This window comes from Pongo pygmaeus, chromosome 7 (genome assembly GCF_028885625.2).
Source record: "Pongo pygmaeus isolate AG05252 chromosome 7, NHGRI_mPonPyg2-v2.0_pri, whole genome shotgun sequence".
Lineage (NCBI taxonomy): Eukaryota > Metazoa > Chordata > Mammalia > Primates > Hominidae > Pongo > Pongo pygmaeus.
In genome coordinates this window covers 137,842,981-137,861,847 of record NC_072380.2, presented here as the reverse complement: position 1 = coordinate 137,861,847, position 18,867 = coordinate 137,842,981, and the positions used below count along the sequence as shown (strand labels likewise).

At 40.4% G+C, this 18,867-nt stretch overlaps 1 protein-coding gene across 2 annotated transcripts in view; it reads left to right on the top strand.

Moving 5' to 3' along the window:
* Positions 1-16,924, top strand: part of WASHC5 (WASH complex subunit 5) — a 67,478-nt gene extending 50,554 nt beyond the window's left edge. For both annotated transcript variants that reach the window (XM_054499842.2, XM_054499844.2), the window contains 6 exons: positions 1,187-1,290; positions 2,125-2,254; positions 3,755-3,851; positions 8,818-8,971; positions 12,490-12,577; positions 16,517-16,924. In XM_054499842.2, the coding sequence (XP_054355817.1) occupies positions 1,187-1,290; positions 2,125-2,254; positions 3,755-3,851; positions 8,818-8,971; positions 12,490-12,577; positions 16,517-16,573 (630 nt within the window). In that variant the 3' untranslated portion in view covers positions 16,574-16,924. The remainder of the gene's footprint in view (positions 1-1,186; positions 1,291-2,124; positions 2,255-3,754; positions 3,852-8,817; positions 8,972-12,489; positions 12,578-16,516) is intronic.
* Positions 16,925-18,867: the final 1,943 nt, after the last annotated feature.

The following is an 18,867-nucleotide window of genomic DNA, read 5'->3' as shown; positions in this document are numbered from 1 at the left end:
TTCAGATAATCTCCAAATATCATTTATGCTCATTTAGCTACTTTTAAAGTACTGTAGTTAATCCACCATCCTAGCATAACTCTATGTCACAGATTTGTTCTTTGAATGGTTAATTGTATTTCATTATAACTGGCTTCCACTGTTACCCTCTACATTTTATTTTGTACATTCAAAAACATTTTTCTGAAATGGTGTCCATAGGCTTCACCAGATTCCCAAAGGGGTCCAAGGCTGTATTAGTCAGTTCTAACATAATAAAGACATACTCAAGACTGGGTAATTTCTAAAGGAAAGAGGTTCGATTGACTCACAGCTCCACATGGCTGTGGAGGCCTCAGGAAACTTACAACCATGGTGGCAGTGGAAGCAGACATGTCCTTCTTCACATGTTAACAGGAAAGAGAAATATAAGCAAAAGGGGAAAAGCCCCTTATAAAACCATCAGATCTCGTGAGAACTCACCCACGATTACACAACAGTATGGAGGTAACCACCCCCATAATTCAATTACCTCCCACTGGGTCCCTCTCACGACACATGGGGATTATGGGAACTACAATTCAAGATGAAATTTGGGTGGGGACACAGCCAAACCATATCAGACACACACAAAAAATTCAGAACCCTGGATTAAGGGGCTATCATTGTTAAAATTTTCGTGAAAGATTTTATGTAGATTATTTTGTAATCCAGGTAATTATAGAACCTATAATCCTGAGTGGCATGGACGGACTTAATATTCACCCAATTTGAGAATACTAGTGTGAAATGGCATTCCTAGAGCTTGAGAAATTTCCATTTAGGATAAAGGAAGTAAGTAAGACTTCTCACAGCAGCTACTAAATTTGGAGCACTTATTCCAAAAGGTTAAAAATATAGCTTCAAAAAAGACACCTTTGATACATGAACAACTGAACATTAATAGATCACTTTGTGAATCATAGACTTTGGGGTATTTTTAGGTTGGGGTATGGGAGTCCATCCAGACATTCCTTGAAGGGCCTCTGGTGCTCCATTAGGTCCAGTGCTGGTCTTAGCCAAGAGATCAGTTCAGGAAATCCTTATTTTTTTTCCTGTAGAGTGATGTGAAGGCCCAGTGAAGAATTGTCATCTTTGTGTTTACCTCCTCACTGTCACTCTGAAATGCTTGAATGCACTACCTGTTCTTTCTCTTGCTTGTGCACAGGTTGGGCAGATGCAGATTCTGAGACAACAGATTGCCAATGAATTGAATTATTCTTGTCGGTTTGATTCTAAACATCTGGCAGCTGCTCTGGAGAATCTCAATAAGTAAGTGCCAGGGTTTGAAACAGCATCCGTGGGCTTGGATTGTTTATCATCTACGCACCCTAGTTTCTTCAGTTCTTACTCTTTTAAGTTATTTTTGGGTGGGAGGTCTGAATTTACAGGCTTCCTTGCCACGGATAATCAAATCTGTCTTCGGAGCCTCTTTCCTCAGTATTGTCCCTCTGTTTATCTCTGTTTCTCACTCGCTCTCTCTAATGGATTCATGTATTCAGCAGACATGTACTGATCACGATTCAATACATGTCAGCTGAATAAATGAATTCATTAGAGAGAGTGAGTGAGAGACACATCAGACACTGTGCAGATACTTGCACAGATTTTAGAAAGCAATTATTACCAAAATCCACAACTGGCTTTTTACAGGGCTGATCACTCGTCATCCAGAGGGCAGTTGGAAGTGTGTTGATTACCAAGAGTGGTTATGGAGGCCTGTCCTAGAGGGCACTCATATCCTCCGCCTCACCAGCAACCTGCTGTCGTTTGAGGCTGCCTACTTACAGATAAATAATCCGTGCTTCTCACTCACCAAGTCAGTGCTTTTGACAAAGCAAGTATTAAGAACAGTTCAGTCAATACATGAAAATTTGAATGGTGAATGAATTTGATTGAGGTTGATTCCAAAAGATAAAGTAATTCTAGGTCAAATTTTCCACTTAAAACCAATCACAGGCATGGATTGAGAAATAGCGAGATCAAGTTCTCATTTTACAGATGAGAAAACTGAGGCTTGAAAAGATTACATCACTGCCCTATATTAACTCTTGTATAAATTCATATACTCACTAATGTTTATCTCCGGGCTTTTTCTCCATTTAGGGCTCTCCTAGCAGACATTGAAGCCCACTATCAGGACCCTTCACTTCCTTACCCCAAAGAAGATAACACACTTTTATATGAAATCACAGCCTATCTGGAGGCAGCTGGCATTCACAACCCACTGAATAAGGTGAATAATTAAAATATATAATGGCGGGGGTGGGGGTACAGAATGGTATTTGGCCCAGGTAGCAGATTACTGTGCAGAAATACCAGAGGAACCTGGGTTCAGACCCCAGAGCCTTCATTCCATTCAGTTCCCTGCCCTTTCTAAGCAATCATCACACTTTCCCCGCCTGGCTCAGGTCTGTGAGAATCAAGTGCTATAGCACTGGTGAAAGCTCATGACAAAGGGGAGGGTGCTGCATCCGTGTAAGAGATTAGTTTTGGGTTTCACTGGGGTTTGCCATTCAATCATCAAGGCCCAACAAACCCAAAATGGTAGCATTGATCTGTCTTGCCAAAGATGCTTCCCCTTGTGGCTGACAGTAGTCCCAGTCATCATAGAAGCTACAAACTCTTCCCTGCTGTTGTGAGCTCAGAAAACCTCTAAGAACTGAAAGTTTTTTCATAACTCGGTGCCAGATCTCTTTGCGTGGCAAAATCTGTCCTGAGCTGACATAAGGCTGTTTATACTAGTTATTTATCCTCCTTACTGTAAACATTCATATATTTTGATGCAGACTTAGATTATAGTAACTTTGATTATAGTGCATTACCCCAGCCCCTATATTATCTTTCTAAAATCTGTGAAATTTGAAATTCTGAAGTCTGTATTATCCCTTGGGTTTTGGATAAAAGATTATAAACCTGAATAGTAGCTAATGTCTTGAATATTTACTGCATAACAAGTGCACTGTCTTAACCCTGATCGTGGATTATCTCACTTCATCTCACAACAAGCCCTGTGAAATACGCCATTATGAGTTGAGGAACCCCAGGCTCAGAGAGGCCAACTAGCAAGTGGAGGAGCCAGGCAGTCTGACCAGAGCCCCTGCTTCTGACCCGTGTGATACCCTGTCTCCTATGGAATCAGCCAGCTGGAAGTCTGGACCTGGCCGTGTACACCCTGACTATAGTTTCTGCTGTGACATCTGGCAGACTGCTCTGTGACATTGCCTAGGGGACTGCAAATGACAAGAAGAACTTTGCTCTCTTTCTACTTAGATACCACCACTCGCTGCTACTTGGATCTTTTCCCTTCACTCTCCCTCCTCCTCCTGTCCTTCTTCCCTCTTTCCCTCTCTCTCTCTTCTCCCTCCCACACTCCCCCTATATTCCCATCCAGCTCTGCCTCAACTGCTCTTCATTTTGCCTTCTCCTCCCATTCTTGCTCATCACTCGTTCCTCCTTCCCTTTATTAATGACATTAACAGGATTCAGGGGAAAAGTCTTTCTAAGCAAAATTGTTTTCTTTCCAGAAGGGCAAATTATGATACAGGTATTTATGTGGCCAGGGCCAGGTGTGTTAAATAAAACTCTGAAGGCAGCGAATTAATGGAACCATGCACATTTCAGGAAGGCCAAAGAGCAAATTGAAGTAAAATGGAAGATTTTCATTTGGAAACCTGTTCTGCGGTATTGTGCAATGTGAATTAACCATCCATTTTTCTTACCTTTCTCTTTCCAGATATACATAACAACAAAGCGCTTACCCTATTTTCCAATTGTAAACTTTCTATTTTTGATTGCTCAGTTGCCAAAACTTCAATACAACAAAAATCTGGGTACGTATGACATTTATTATTTGCAATGAGTAACAATACCAACAGATTAACATCTAACTAAATAGCTTTTTGTATAGAATGCCTGTGTCAGATGTGAAATCTTTTCTTAGTTAAATTCACGTTTATGAAATTCGAGTCTTTATGCCTTTGAAATACAATGCCTTTTTATGAACTGTAGACAGTGGATTTATTTATTTTTATTTTTATTTATTTATTTTTTTTGAGACGGAGTTTTGTTCTTATTGCCCAGGCTGGAGCACAATGGCGTGGTCTCGGCTCACTGCAGCCTCCGCCTCGCAAGTTCAAGTGATTCTCCTGCCTCAGCCTCCCAAGTAGCTGGGATTACAGGCACGTACTACCACACCCATCTAATATTTTTGTATTTTTAGTAGAGACAGAGTTTTCACCATGTTAACCAGGCTGGTCTCGAACTCCTGACTTCAGGTGATCCGCCTACCTTGGCCCCCCTAAGTACTGGGATTACAGGTGTAAGCCGCCACACCTGGCCGGTTTTATTTTTTTTTTTTAAGTACACTTATTTATTTATTTATATTATTTTATTTATTTTTCGAGACAAGGTCTCACTCAGTCACTCAGATGGTAGTACAGTGGCACAATCTCAGTTCACTATGGCCTTGACCTCTCGTGCTCAAGAATCCTCCCACCTCAGCCTCCTGAGTAGCTGGGACTATAGGTGCACACTGCCATGCCCAGCTAATTTTTTTGTATTTTTTGTAGCAACAGGGTTTTGCCATGTTGCCCAGACTGGTTTTAAACTCCTGGGCTCAAGCGATCCACCTGCCTCGGCTCCTAAAGGGCTGGGATTACAGGCGTGAGCCATTGTGCCCAGCGCTAGACAGTGGATTTAAAAATCAACAAAGTATGGTCTACCTCAGTAAGGGTTCATTGTCCAGCTTGTAGAATGTGAGGGACCTTTGTTTTGATTCTCTTCTTTAATGTTTAGGCAGCTAATTGTGGTGTGAAAGCAACTTCTTTTGGTTGATGTTCTGTTCTTTCAACAAGATGCATGTGCCAGCTGTATATCTGGAACCATGATGGGAAAAGTAACAATAAAGTTAAGGAGATAAGACTAATATTTATACATGAACATTTACTACTTTATGTATGATTGTATGTCAGAATATTCTGTACAAACAAGAGACACCAAAGCCTTTCAATATGCCTGTTCTCTCCAGGAATATAACCCTAATTTATTTTTGTCATTGGTCAGAATATTTTGGTAGTTACATAATAGATAACAAAGTGTTTCCTCTGCCTTCAAACTTTGTATCCAACTAAATGACATTCTTAAAAATCCACTGTAGACTTTAGTTTACTTTAAAAGCATTATAAGAACATTTCTACAAATGTAATCATTTTTTCTTAACTAGAGATTCCTAAATATATTTCTTCCTTACAGTACTGTCCTATTTCATAAGCTTTTTTAGGGTGAAAATGTGGAATCTCTTTAATGTTTTTATTCTCTCATTCAAAAGTAATCTTTGATTCTAGACACTGCTTCCATGACAATGCCTGTGATTGTCACACAAGGCAGAGCATGATCTCCTCAATCAACACTTGCTGTAGGAGGGAGGGAACCAATGTGTGTTTGGAATCTGGCTTCACCACTTATCACCTATGTGACTTTGGCCAAGTTACTGCAAACTGAGTGCCCAGCAGATGCTGAGTCCCTTTCTATATATTGGTCAAAATCAATTTAAAGGGCCATCCCAAGTGTAATGTAAAGGTTCGTCTGAAGATTCAGAGATTCATGTTCTCTCTCTATTCTCCCTATGTTATTATTCAATAGGAATATATGATTCTTGATAATGAACTGTCAGTGCAGAAAGAATCTTCTTTTCATTAAAGAATAGCTTTTTGTTGACTTCTCATTCTAATATTTTTTTTCATTGTGTGTATGATTAGGGCCTGGCACCTTGATTGTAAAGCTGCTTATGGAAAGTATCACTCTCCCTGGAATTCCCAGATCTTAAAACAAAACATAACACAACAAAATCTTTACGTATCCTAGAAATGTAGTATTTATAACTGACTATAATTCTTCTCATCAATAAGACCGATGTGTTAATGCAGGAACTAAATTACAGTAGGACTGAGGAAGGAACAATTGTTTGGTATCTTTGTGGGTATTCAGTTGCTCATATAAGGGTGGGACTATCTCTAGACTCTCTGTTCTGTTCCATTGATGTGTTTGTCTTTTCTTATGCCAATAGTATCTTGATTATTGAAACAGTAAAGAGAGCCTTGAAACTGTATATCCGAAAAACATTTATTTAACCTTGTAAACACCGTTCTCAACATTGACCTATGAAATGCATACCTGGCTTGGTCTGTGTTTGAAGAAAGAAGCTTCATGGTGTAGAGCTGGTTGTAGAAGTGTTTGTTGTTAACATCACTCTTGCTTTCCACCTGGAAAGGATTATTTCTCCATACTAAGTCCTGTTAGGATTATTCCTCCATGTTTTGAATTGCCAAGGCCTAGGTTAGGTTATTCAGGGTCACTTGTTTAGGCTTCTCTGGTTTGGGGAAGAGATTTCCTGGTCTTCACAAGAACTCAAATATGGGATCTGAGGGTCTGTCTAACCAGTTAACTTGATAAGAAACTGCCAACCCTTTGTCCAAAGTGGTTGTGCCAGTTACACTCTCACCAAGAGTGAGTATATGTGTAGTCCACATCCTCACCATTATTTGGTGGCATCAGTCATTTTCATTTTAGCCATTCTTTTTTTTTTTTTGAAACAGAGTCTCACTCTGTCACCCAGGCTGAAGTGCAGTAGCGTAATCTCAGCCCACTGCAACCTCCACCTCCTGGGTTCAAGCAGTTCTGCCTCAGCCACCTGAGTAGCTGGAATTACAGGCTACAAGCATGCATCATCATGCTTGGGTAATTTTTGTATTTTTAGTAGAGACAGGTTTCACCATGTTGGCCAGGCTGGTCTCCAACTCCTGACCTCAAGTGTTCAACCCACCTCGGCCTCCCAAAGTGCTGAGATTACAGGCATAAGCCACTGCACCCAGCCCATTTTAGCCATCCTGATGGGTATCTATGGTATCTTGTTGCAGCTTTAATTTGCCTCCCTGATGATTAATGATTTGAGCACTTTTTCATGTGCTTATTGGCCATTCCTTAAATCCTTCTCTGTGAAGTGCCTGTTCTAGTCTTTTGCTCGTTTTTAAATTGTTTTTTTTATTACAGAGTTGTAGTAGTTATGTATATATTATGGATACAAGTTCCTTATTAGATATATGTTTTGAGAATATTGTGGCTTATCTATGTATTTTTTTACTGGTAACTTTAATGAGCAGAAGTTTTTACTGTTGATGGTGTCCAATTTATCCGTTTTTTTCCTTTATAATTATTCCTTTTTGTCTTGTCTAAGAAATCTCTGCCAGGCCAGGCACAGTGGCCCATGCCTGTAATCCCAGCACTTTGGGAGGCCGAGACAAGAGGATCACCTGAGGTCAGGAGTTTGAGACCAGCGGTCAACATAGTAAAACCCCTGTCTCTACTAAAAACACAAAAATTAGCCATACGTGGTGGCACACGCCTGTAATCCCAGCTACTTGGGAGGCTGAGGCAGGAGAATCGCTAGAACCTGGGAGGCAGAGGTTGCAGTGAGCCGAGATTGTGCCACTGCCCTCCAGCCTAGGTGACATAGTGAGACTCTGTCTCAAAAAAAAAACAAATCTCTGCCTTCTTCAAGGTCACAAAAATATCTTCGATATTTTTTCTTAAAGTTGTGTAGTCTTTGCTTTTACATTGAGGCCAGTGGTTCATCTCTAATTGTTTTTTGTGTACAGTATGAGATAGGGGTCAAGGTTTGTTGTTCCCCCATAAGGCTATCCAGTTTCAGTACCATTTGTTAAAAGATTTATCTTTTTTTTATTATTTGGTATATTTGTGAGTATTCAGTTACTCATAGAAGGGTGGGACTGTCTCTAGACTCTATTCTGTTCCATTGATCTATTTGTCTGTTCTTATGCCGTAGTGTCTTGATTATTGAAACTGTATAGAGAGCTTGAAATCAGGCAACCTAAACCTTCCTAGCACTGTTCTTTTTCAACATTGTGTTTCTTCCGGAAGACCCTAATCTCTGTCTCTGGTTTCCCGTGCAGCCATCCAGGCAGAGGTCAGGGTCTCCACATTTTGGCAGAAATCTTTAGTGTAGAGCCAGGTGCAGTGGTACACACCTATAGTCCCAGCTTGAGCACTGGAATTCAAGGCTATAATGTGCTGTGATTGCACCTGTGAATAGCCACTGCACTCCAGCCTGGGCAACATAGCAAGACTCCATCTCCAATTCTTAAGAAAATCTTTAGTTTAAAGGCCGGCTTTGGTACTCATTCACTTCATAAATGTCCTTCTTCCACTCTTGATTTCTGCAGATTCTTTATATATATGTATATGTGTGTGTGTGTGTATATATATATATATATGTATATGTATATATATATATATATGTATATGTGTGTGTGTGTGTATATATATATATATATGTATATATATATAACTCAACATTTGTTTAAAGATACTCTAAAAGTATTTTATCCAGCTTTTCACTTAAGATAGTAGTTCACGGTATCTAGTATGTCATGCTGCTGTTAACAGAAGTCAGTTGTAGTGATTTTTTTCTCATTTACGTTTATCTATATCTTTAAAAATTGCTACAATAGTATATGTTAATTGAGTAATTCAAAAGAACCAGTAATGATAATTACAAAATTTCGTAACTGTTTTATTGGTTTTGAATCCTTCAGACCACTGGAATGCCCTACCAATCCTGTGGCTAATTCAAAATCTGGCCCAGAATTGTCATTCCCTCCAAAATGTCATCTGCCAGCGAGGATATGGGCCCCAAACATTTTGACCTTCACAGCGTTGGTATTTAATGAATGTTGCCGAAGGCAAGTACTTCATATGGTGTTGCAACTTCTTCCCTTGCAGGAATGGTCTGCCGAAAACCGACCGACCCTGTTGATTGGCCGCCACTTGTCCTGGGACTGCTCACTCTGCTGAAGCAGTTCCATTCCCGGTACACCGAGCAGTTCCTGGCGCTGATCGGCCAGTTTATCTGCTCCACGGTGGAGCAGTGTACAAGGTACAGAAGACCAACCAGGACTACGTGGGACTTCTTGTCACAAAACCTAATTTAAACCTCGCATTGCCAGATTCCTCTTATCACCCTAATAGAGATGGGAAATGGTTGCTCACCCTTCTCTGTAAAGCAAGTCAGGGCATACCTCCTTGTTTAGAGCAGTTACGGGTGTGTCCATCCTTAGTCACCCTGCCAGGGGAACTCCATCTGGTCTACTCACAGTGATTTTCCAGGAATGACTCAGGACCATGATTAGTAACTACCATGGGGAAGAAAGTGCAGCCCTGTTCCTCTGCACTCTTGGATGCAGCTCTTCAATCTCAGCGAGCCCCTGCACTTCTGCTGGGCCACTGCCGAGAGATGATTCCACTCATTTCAGTGGGAGTCAGAGAACATGTCAGTGTGTCAAAGCCTGGGCAGTGTCTGCATGTAGAGAAGCAAATTTCACAGGAGTTGCTATTTGATACAATGCTTATAAAGCTTTAATTCCTGCCAATTCTTTTCCCCTGCCCCTAAATGTGGCTTTTCTGGGATAAAGAAAAAAAAGTTATTTCCATGAGATGCTGGGTCCTGTGCCTCCTTCTCTGCTATCCTAAAGGGTCAGCCTGGCTAAATAACCTTTGCTGTCATGTTTGCTTGGTCATTTTTGCCACTATAATGTAAAAAACAAATCAAAGCGGCTGGGCGCGGTGGCCAAGCCTGTAATCCCAGCACTTTGGGAGGCCGAGGTGGGTGGATTACTTGAGGTCAGGAGTTCAGGACCAGCCTGGCCAACATGGTGAAACCCCATCTCTACTAAAAAAAAACACAAAAATTAACCACGTGTGGTGGTGGCCACCTGTAATCCCAGCTACTCAGGAGGCTGAGGCAGGAGGATTGCTTGAACCCAGGAGGCCTCAGAGGTGCAGTGAGCTGAGATCGCGCGCCACTGCACTCCAGCCTGGGTGACAGAGCGAGACTCCATCTCAAAAAAAATAAAACGAACCAAGGAGATCTTCTCAGTCCGCACAAAATACTACTAAGTCCTAAAACTGGAAATGATTTTCGAGGTCATTTAATTGACCTCCCACTAAGTGCACGAATGAGCTCTAGGACATCCTTGACAGGTAGTCATCCAGCCACTGCTGGAACACTCTCATGGAGGGGGCTCGTGCTACTTCTCCAGGCAGCACAGTCCACTGGCTAAGTCTTATTCTCATTAGAAAGTTCCTGATTGTGATTATTAGAACCTGTGTCTCTGGATGTTTCACTCGCTGAGCTTTTTCCTTCCTTTTGAAATCATACAGAATAATGCAGTCTCCCTCCTTAGCAACATCACTTCCGATTTTGTATGCCATCTGTTGTCTTAGGTCTTCTCCATGTTTAGATAAGCCCCTTCCACCTGTTCCTGATGTCTTGCAGTTTAGAGGCTACTCACCATAGCGAGTGACTTTTTCTGGGTGTTCCAGTCTGTTTTTGACCATCTTAAAATGTGGCTTCCCAAACTTGTAGTGAGATTCCAAGCACAGCTCTCCCCTTGGCACAGAGGAGTATTACATGTCTTCATTCTGGGCCCTCTGTGGACAGTAGAGCAGCTACAATTGCAGTGATGAGTTCTTTTTTTCTTTTTTTTTAATGAGAAAGAGTCTTGCTCTGTCGCCCAGGCTGGAGTGCAGTGGCATGATCTCGGCTTTGCAGTGATGGGTTTCTTGACATCCAGTGCATACCAGTGGCTCGTACTGATTTTGCATTCTTTCTAAACCCCAGTGTCGTTCTTTCCTGAGAGCTGCAGTCAGGCCAGCTCCTCCTCCTTCTCTTAGTTAATGAATCGAATGACAAACACTGATGTTTTCCTGGGATAGATGTTGAGACTTGCTTCAGAAACAGATTTTTTAACAATTGAAAAATAGAGGAGAACTCAAAGATAAAGACTCGAAAATGAAATTGTAACAATCACGAAGCGAGGTCAGTTGGCAAGGAAAGCAGTAGGCTCATAAAAACCCAGTGCCTCTGGCCCAGGACCCCAGAGAGGAGGTGAAGAACTCCAGTTCAGATGGTGCGGAGGTGATTAGCAAGTAACCTCCACACAACTGGCTGTCCCAATTGTAGCTCCCTAGCTGTCAGCTTGGACAGGTTCTTCTTCCTCTATTTCTTTTTCAGTAATGGCAGTAAAGGCTTAAGTGTGGCTCTAGTCCAGCATGTTATTGGCAACCCTGAGGGTGGTAACTCAGGCTTTCTGATTCAGCAGAGCAAAGGAATCTAAGGAACCTGTGACGCATGGGAATTCCTTCCTTTCTCTTGCTCCAAGCAGAGCAAATATAGCCCTGGTCACAGATTGAAAGATTGAGAGCAGGGAGAATTTTTCCAGGTACAGTCACTCTTAACCCATTCAAAAAGCAAAGTTCATCAGTGAAATTAACCAGTAATGTATTAATAGTACTAAAAGTTATTTGTTAATTAGAAAATGCCAATTGGTACAGGAATTGGAAATCGTTTTAACACCTAAATACTCCTTTTGATGTAAACAAGAAGGAACGTTAGCTCTATAAGGAGCCTGGCATGTACTTTGCTGTATTCCTAGCTCTGGAACAGTGCTTGGCACTGTAGTTGCTGAATGAATGAATACATGAGTAAAATCCCATATGAAAAATTGCTAGATGCTGTATTTATTTGATACCCTCAAATATACAGTACATGCCAAGCACATTTCCAGATGCTGGAGAAACAAAGATGAACATATGACCCAGGCCCTCGAGGAGTTTATACTCCTGATGGGAACCCAGCACACCATTGAAAAATTAAGAGGCTTGGAGAATGCTACTAACTATTATGACAGCCCAGGAGAATCAGGGAGGATTCCACAGAAGTACCCAAGCTGAGACTCGAACAACGTCTAGAAGTTTACTTTCAAATCAGTGTGCAGGCTGGGTGCCGTGGCTCACGCCTGTAATCCCATCACTTTGGGAGGCTGAGGTGGGTGGATCACCTGAGGTCAGGAGTTCAAGACCAGCCTGGCCAACATGGTGAAACCCCGTCTCTACTAAAAATACAAAAAATTAGCCAGGCGTGGTAGTGTGCATCTGTAATCCCAGCTACTCGGGAGGCTGAGGCTGGAGAATCACTTGAACCCGGGAGGCGGAGGTTGCAGTGAGCCGAGATCATACCACTGCACTCCAGCCTGGCGACAAGAGTGAAAACTGTCGCAAAAAAAAAAAAAAAGTGTGCAGGGATGGGAAAGTATGGGACCTGCTAGGTGTTGAATCATGTAAACAGAGGGAGATGGGTCTGGATAGATGGCAGGGATCGTGTTGTAAACGCCCATGGAAACCGTATAAAGAAGCTCACATTTACCCTATAGGGTAGGCTGCTGAAAATACATGAGCAAGGTAACAACTTCACAGGAATCAAGAGCATGCTCAATGTTTTTGTTCATCTTTGACTTCATTAGGTAATCTGTTGGTAATTTAGTCTTTCAGGATTCTGACCAAAAGGGCTTATGATGTGCAAAGCAGTTAATTGATCTAAACTGTTCTCTATCACAGCCAGAAGATACCTGAAATTCCTGCAGATGTTGTGGGTGCCCTTCTGTTCCTGGAGGATTATGTTCGGTACACAAAGCTACCCAGGAGGGTAAGTGATAGATAGTAAAGAACAATATTAATAGTTGTAAAAAGATGCTAATAATAGTGGCCCTGGATTCATCAGGAGTGAAGACCCAATAGGTCGTTCACAGCAGATGCCTCTGCGCCTCTCGCCACTGCTCTACCCCCAGCTCTGAAATGTCCCTGCCTTTTCCACCATGGGAAGTGCCTTGCAGAGTTTAACACAATGCCCCTCCCGCCTCTTCTTCCTCTCCACCATGTACTCCTGTCAGCAACTCATCTGGTTCAGGAGTTAAGTGAAATAGGCAAGCCAGGAGAGATTCCTTAAGTGGCCAGAGGAAAGAAATAATCATGGTGGTTTGTTCTTTCTCTCTCCACTGACCTGGTTCCCACAGCAAGTACAGTTAAGTTCATGCCACAACTAAATGTATATATGAGCACTGTTTCCAAAAATGGCAGACTACTTTTTACCTGCCAAGACATTCTTTCCTCTCCCTTTCTCATTAGTAATTCCACTTTGTTAAATTTTAGCTCAAAGTGGAGAGCTCGATACTGAAAAATACAACTTTCAGTAGATACTGAAAATCATTTGATTTTTAAAAATTAGCAGGTTAGGAATCAAAGATACTTTCTTACAACATGAGCCAAAGGTGAACTTTTAAAATTAACTAGCAATGTCAGTACATAATAGTGAAATGTTAGTGGCATTCCCATTAAAGCCAGGACTGTCACAGTGTCATGACAACTATACAGACTCTTGCAACTACTTTTGTTATACAGGTGCAAGACAATAAGAAATGAAATGAAAATAAAATGCATATTGGAAAGAAGACAAACTCTGTATTATTTGAGATTAATTGTCTTCCTTTTTTATTTTTCCATAAGTTATTGGGATACAGGTGGTATTTGGTTACATGAGTAAGTTCTTTAGTGGTGATTTGTGAGATTTTGATGCACCCATCACCTGAGCAGTATACACTGCACCATATTTGTAGTATTTTATCCTCACCCCCCTCCCATTCTTCCCCCCAAGTCCCCAAAGTCCATTGTATCATTCTTATGCCTTTACGTCCTCATAGCTTAGCTCCCACATATCAGTGGGAACATACGATGTTTGGTTTTCCATTCCTGAGTTACTTCATTTGTAAGAATAATCTCCAGTCTCATCCAGGTCACTGCAAATGCTGTTAATTCATTCTTTTTTATGACTGCGTAGTATTCCATCATATGTATATACCACAATTTCTTTATCCACTCATTGATTGATGGACACTTGGGTTGGTTCCACGATTTTGCAATTGTAAATTGTACTGCTGTCAACATGCATGTGCAGGTATCTTTTTTGAATAATGACTTCTTTTCCTCTGGGTAGTTACCCAGTAGTGGGATTGCTGGATAACTGTCTTCCTTGAATACCCAATAGAATCATGTGAAAAACTATCAAAATAATACAGAGATCAGAAAACAAGCTGGCTACAGAATAAATGTATGAAATAAATACACTAATCGATTAAAAAATACAGTGTGAAAAAGGACCTATTCACAGAAATAACAGGGAAATAATATAGCTAAGAATAACCTCTACAAGAAATATGAAAGAACATTTTATTAAAAAACTATAAAAATTTTAAATATAAAATTTGAAAGTCCGTGTTTCTGAATGACGGTCCTCGAATATTACAGAGATAATAGTTCTTTCTAGTTTATAGGTTTACTGCAGTTACAATCGAGATTTCAGGTACTTTTTTAACTTCAAAGAATATATTTTTTAAAATGTCATAGAACTTAGGCAAGTCCTTTTTTTAAAAAAAGATATTAAAATATTATATCAAGTATTAAAACACTATAAAACTGTAGAAACCAAAATAGGGTGGTAGTGGTATGCAACTAAGTAGAAGGAACAATGAGCAAGAATATATATAGCCTAGAAACACACCCTATGCATACAATGGTACATAAGGAAAAGGAGCATCTCAAATTAAGGGAGAAAGGGAATATTAGTCAATAGATGTTAAGTTCACACGGTTAAAAAATAGCAACTTAGTCCCCTTTACATCTCCTATGTTATCAAAATTAATTACAGATAAAGGGTTAGTGTGAAATATGAAACAAATAAATTAGCCAAAATTTTAGGCAAATATGTATCAGCTCTCAGAACTTCCTAAGTATAAAACCAAAAGAAGAAACTATAAAGAAAAAGATTTAGAGATTTGATTTTTTATAAATGCTGAATGTAATGAATTGTGTGTCAGTGTCTCAATTAAAAAACAAAAGACAAAAGAGGAAATACCAACAAAGGACTAGTTTCTTGATTTATAGTGTGCTCTTCAAATCTTCGAATTCAGTAAGAAAAAGATGTCCAAGCCAATAGAAAAAAAGCAGGGGAAGGGCAAAGGAAATTAAGAGGCAGTTTTCAAGAAAAGAAATAGAAATGACAAACCTTTGGATTCAAGGGACAAAAATCCAAAGAATAAGAAAATTACTGTTTCCACTTATCAGGTTGGTGAAAGGTAAAATGTTGGGCCCCCATTATTCGGAAGCATTTGCAGAAATGGGACTTGTAAGTGCTGTTAATTGGAATGTAAATTGACAGCCTTTGAGGAGGGCAATTTAGCTTTATCTATTTTAAAAAAACATTTGTAATATACTTACCCTGATCCCAGCAATTCCACTGCTAGGAATTTTACCTGCTGGATATATGTGCAAAGGTTTACCAAGATATGTGCACAAGGATGTTCATAATATAAGATTTAGCAGAGGTAAAGGAGGACACAATATTATATGATCTTAATTTTGATTGTGTGTGTGTGTGTGTCTGCATATGTAAGTAAACTGGAAAAATTCAGTACAAAAGTTACCAGTTTTTATTTTCTCTAAGGGATTAAGATTAAAAAAAATGTTTTTTTAATTTTAAGCTCTGGGCTACACGTGCGGAACGTGCAGGTTTGTTACATAGGTATTATACATGTGCCATCTGTCACCAGGCTGGAGTGCAGTGGTGAGATCTCGGCTCACTACAGCCTCCGCCTCCCTGGTTCAAGTGATTCTCCTGCCTCAGCCTCCTGAGTAGCTGTGATTACAGACGCGTACCACCATGCCCTGCTAATTTTTTTATTTTCAGTAGAGATGGGATTTCTCCATGTTGGTCAGGCTGGTCTTGAACTCCTGACCTCGTGATCCACCCACCTCAGCCTCCCAAAGTGCCAGGATTACAGGTATGAGCCACCACGCCCAGACTAGGTTTTAAGCCCCACATGTATTAGGTATTTATACTAATGCTGTCCCTCCCCTTGCCTCCACCCACTGTAAAAATAATTTTTATACTCTTCTGCATTTGCTAAATTTCCTCTCATTAGCAGGTGATACCTTTATGATCAGAAAAAATAAACACTGCTTCTAGAAAATACTCATCTCCAGCACTTGGAGATCACCTACCTCTACATTCTACCCAGCTCAGCCCAATTTAGTCTTCTCAGGGCTTTGCCCAAGAACAGTTCAGGAATGCATGCCCCTAAGGGCCTTCCTGCGCTTCCCCTTCTGGACTTGGTATCTCATTCTCATTCCTGCCTTCCCCTACCTCTTCAGCCCCATCACTTGCCAGCCGTCCTGTTCTTCCTTGTTGGTCATCAGTTAATAAAGTGTGTTAGGTGACCTGAGTACTTGTCAGTACTGCCCAGAGCCAAGAACATTCCTCACAGATCAAGGTACCTTTAAGAGCCAAGAAGCTCAGATTTGGAGGCGGGAGAGCTGTACTGCATCCCCTCAAATGTTAGCAGTGCCAAGAAATGAGATGCTAGTCCAGGGGGCACCAGAAGCAGAAAGGGGCTGTTTCAAGGAGTCGTCCGCCCATGGGAGTCTCCTCTTCTATTATTCACCTTGCTCCAAGGATACCTTTTCTTTTACGTATGAAAATTTTGTAATTGTTCAACTATAATACCATGAATAATTTAATTCTTTAATTTTTCAGGTTGCTGAAGCACATGTGCCTAATTTCATTTTTGATGAGTTCAGAACAGTGCTATAACTGTTTTTTCCTACTTCTTCAATGGAAGGATTGTTCTTAGATCTTCCCACCATCACTAAAATGAATTTGAAGATGAAAAGAAACTCAGTTGCTCATATAACTGCATTTTTTGCTATTATGGGAAACATCAGACGTTCGGAGTAAGATATATCTCATGGCATTAGTTAACATAACTGATATTGTTTAAATCACGGTATTACATGCAATTTATATCATGTAAAAGCAGAACACATTTTTGTACTGCCTCTCTTAAATGCCGAATGTAACTGTTATATATAAATCCATTTAGTTTTATGTTCTAAAGAACTATTTGTGCAACTCCAGATTTTCAGTAAAATAGTATTACTAGTACCCAAAGTTGTCTCTGCTTATGATTCAAAAATTGTGTATTCACCCTGTAAAAAACCCTGTTTGGAATAAGAGATGACTCTGCTAGGTATAATAGCTCACCCCCAACAAGCTGGCAGGCACGTGGTGATAGCCAGACTAATAGCAAATGTAGTGGCCACACAATCTGTGTCATGTACCGTTGAAGTTTCTCGGTGTCTCACCATCCTCTTCCAATCGCAGATGCCCTAGGGGGACCACAGCATTCCTTCTGTAGGACTCCTTAACAAAGCTGCTCCTTCCAGTATCTTCCTCAGCAACCTGAGTCCTGCCTCAAGTCCCCACAACTGTATCATTATCCATAGTCCTTTTTGGTAATAGCCTTGCCATAAGCTTAACTCCCTCGAAATCCTAAATCATTTCTGCATGAAAATTACCCTGAAAAGGAAGCTGCCTGTATTAGTCTGTTCTCACACTGCTATGAAGAAATATGGGTGGCGACACAGAGCCACACCGTATCACTGCCATGCTACTGTGGCAACTTGGGTATCAACAACTTGGATGAGAGCAAGAAAGATGTTTCCACCCTAAATCTCTATGGTTATGTCCTCCTCTGCAGAGGAAGGAACAAACCAAACCAAACCCAGAAGCCAAAATCTGTTTGACAGTCATTTTGCTAGTGGTGGGGGTAGATGTATTGATTTGCAGTCAGGAGGCAAAGTTTGAGTCCTGGTTCTGCCACAAGCTACACCTTGTCCCAAGCCAGCCCACTGGCATCATCTGTAAAATTAGGACTAAAGGATTTCTCAGGTTCCTTCAGTTTTCTCATTTTTTGTTATTTCTTTTGTCAGAAGGCCTCAAATTCTGATATTGAAGGGAAGAAAGGACTTCACAGGCTTTGGTTACTTCACTATCAGTAGAAAGGACTTTAAAGGAGTCTCAGTGCAGAACAAGGGTAACCCCCAATCCTGGCCATGAGGGCATCGAGGCCAGGGCAGAATTTTAAGAGAACTGTTGCTTGGTACGTAGGGAGCTTGGAAGTCTCACCCCCTGCAAAGATGGTGTGTGGGAACATCTATGTCTCAAAGATAGCTTGTTATTTTTCATTTGTAATCTTGTTAACAATAACCACATGAAGTGAGATCTTTGTTCTTGAAAAAGAAAGCTAACCGCTAAGAAGGCCAGATCTGGGAAAGTGAGTTTTTAACCAGAAAATAGAAGTTTAGGTAGGGTCAGTTAGATGGGAATCTGATGAAACCAAGCAAATGGGTCCACCATATGCTCTGCTAAAACAAGGCAGTGATGTTTGAAACTGATTTTGCTAGTGGTTTGGCCAGTGAAGAATTTTTCTCAACTGAAAGAACTTAAAAATTGAAATTTTTATTGTAAAAGCTTTATAAGAAGTTATTGTAGCCCTGTTCTAATCTCAAGTAGTAACTTAATTTGCCAGGTTATATTTTACTGCTCTTTCAGAAATAACAATTTACTTTCGTGGTATCTGTAGATTTACTGAACTTTTATGATACCCTTTGAACATCCATAGTCTCTTCAAATTTACTGTAGATAAACTCAGTAAATCCTTACGGATTTTAAGGTATTATGCCGGGTATTACAAGTTCTTATTTGTTCACTCACTGTTTCTTGATGTCATCCTGGGCCGCTTTATAAATGTTGTTATACAGTGGAACTTTTATAAAGTCCTAGATTGCCTTTCCTGTCAGAATCTGATATTTTCAGAGAACTCAGCAAAGAACCTTTTGGTTCAAATCTGAGTCACAGCCCCAAAATTAAAATAAATAAGTAATTTTTTTAAAAGAAAATAACCTTATCAAATTGCTTCACTGGATAGATGAAGAAATCAAGGTCAAGACATTAAGGCAACTTCCCCGGTTATTTAATAGAACAGGTTTCCCTCTGCACTTTTCATCCCACTTGGATTTTCTTTTTCATTATCATGAAGCTATGTA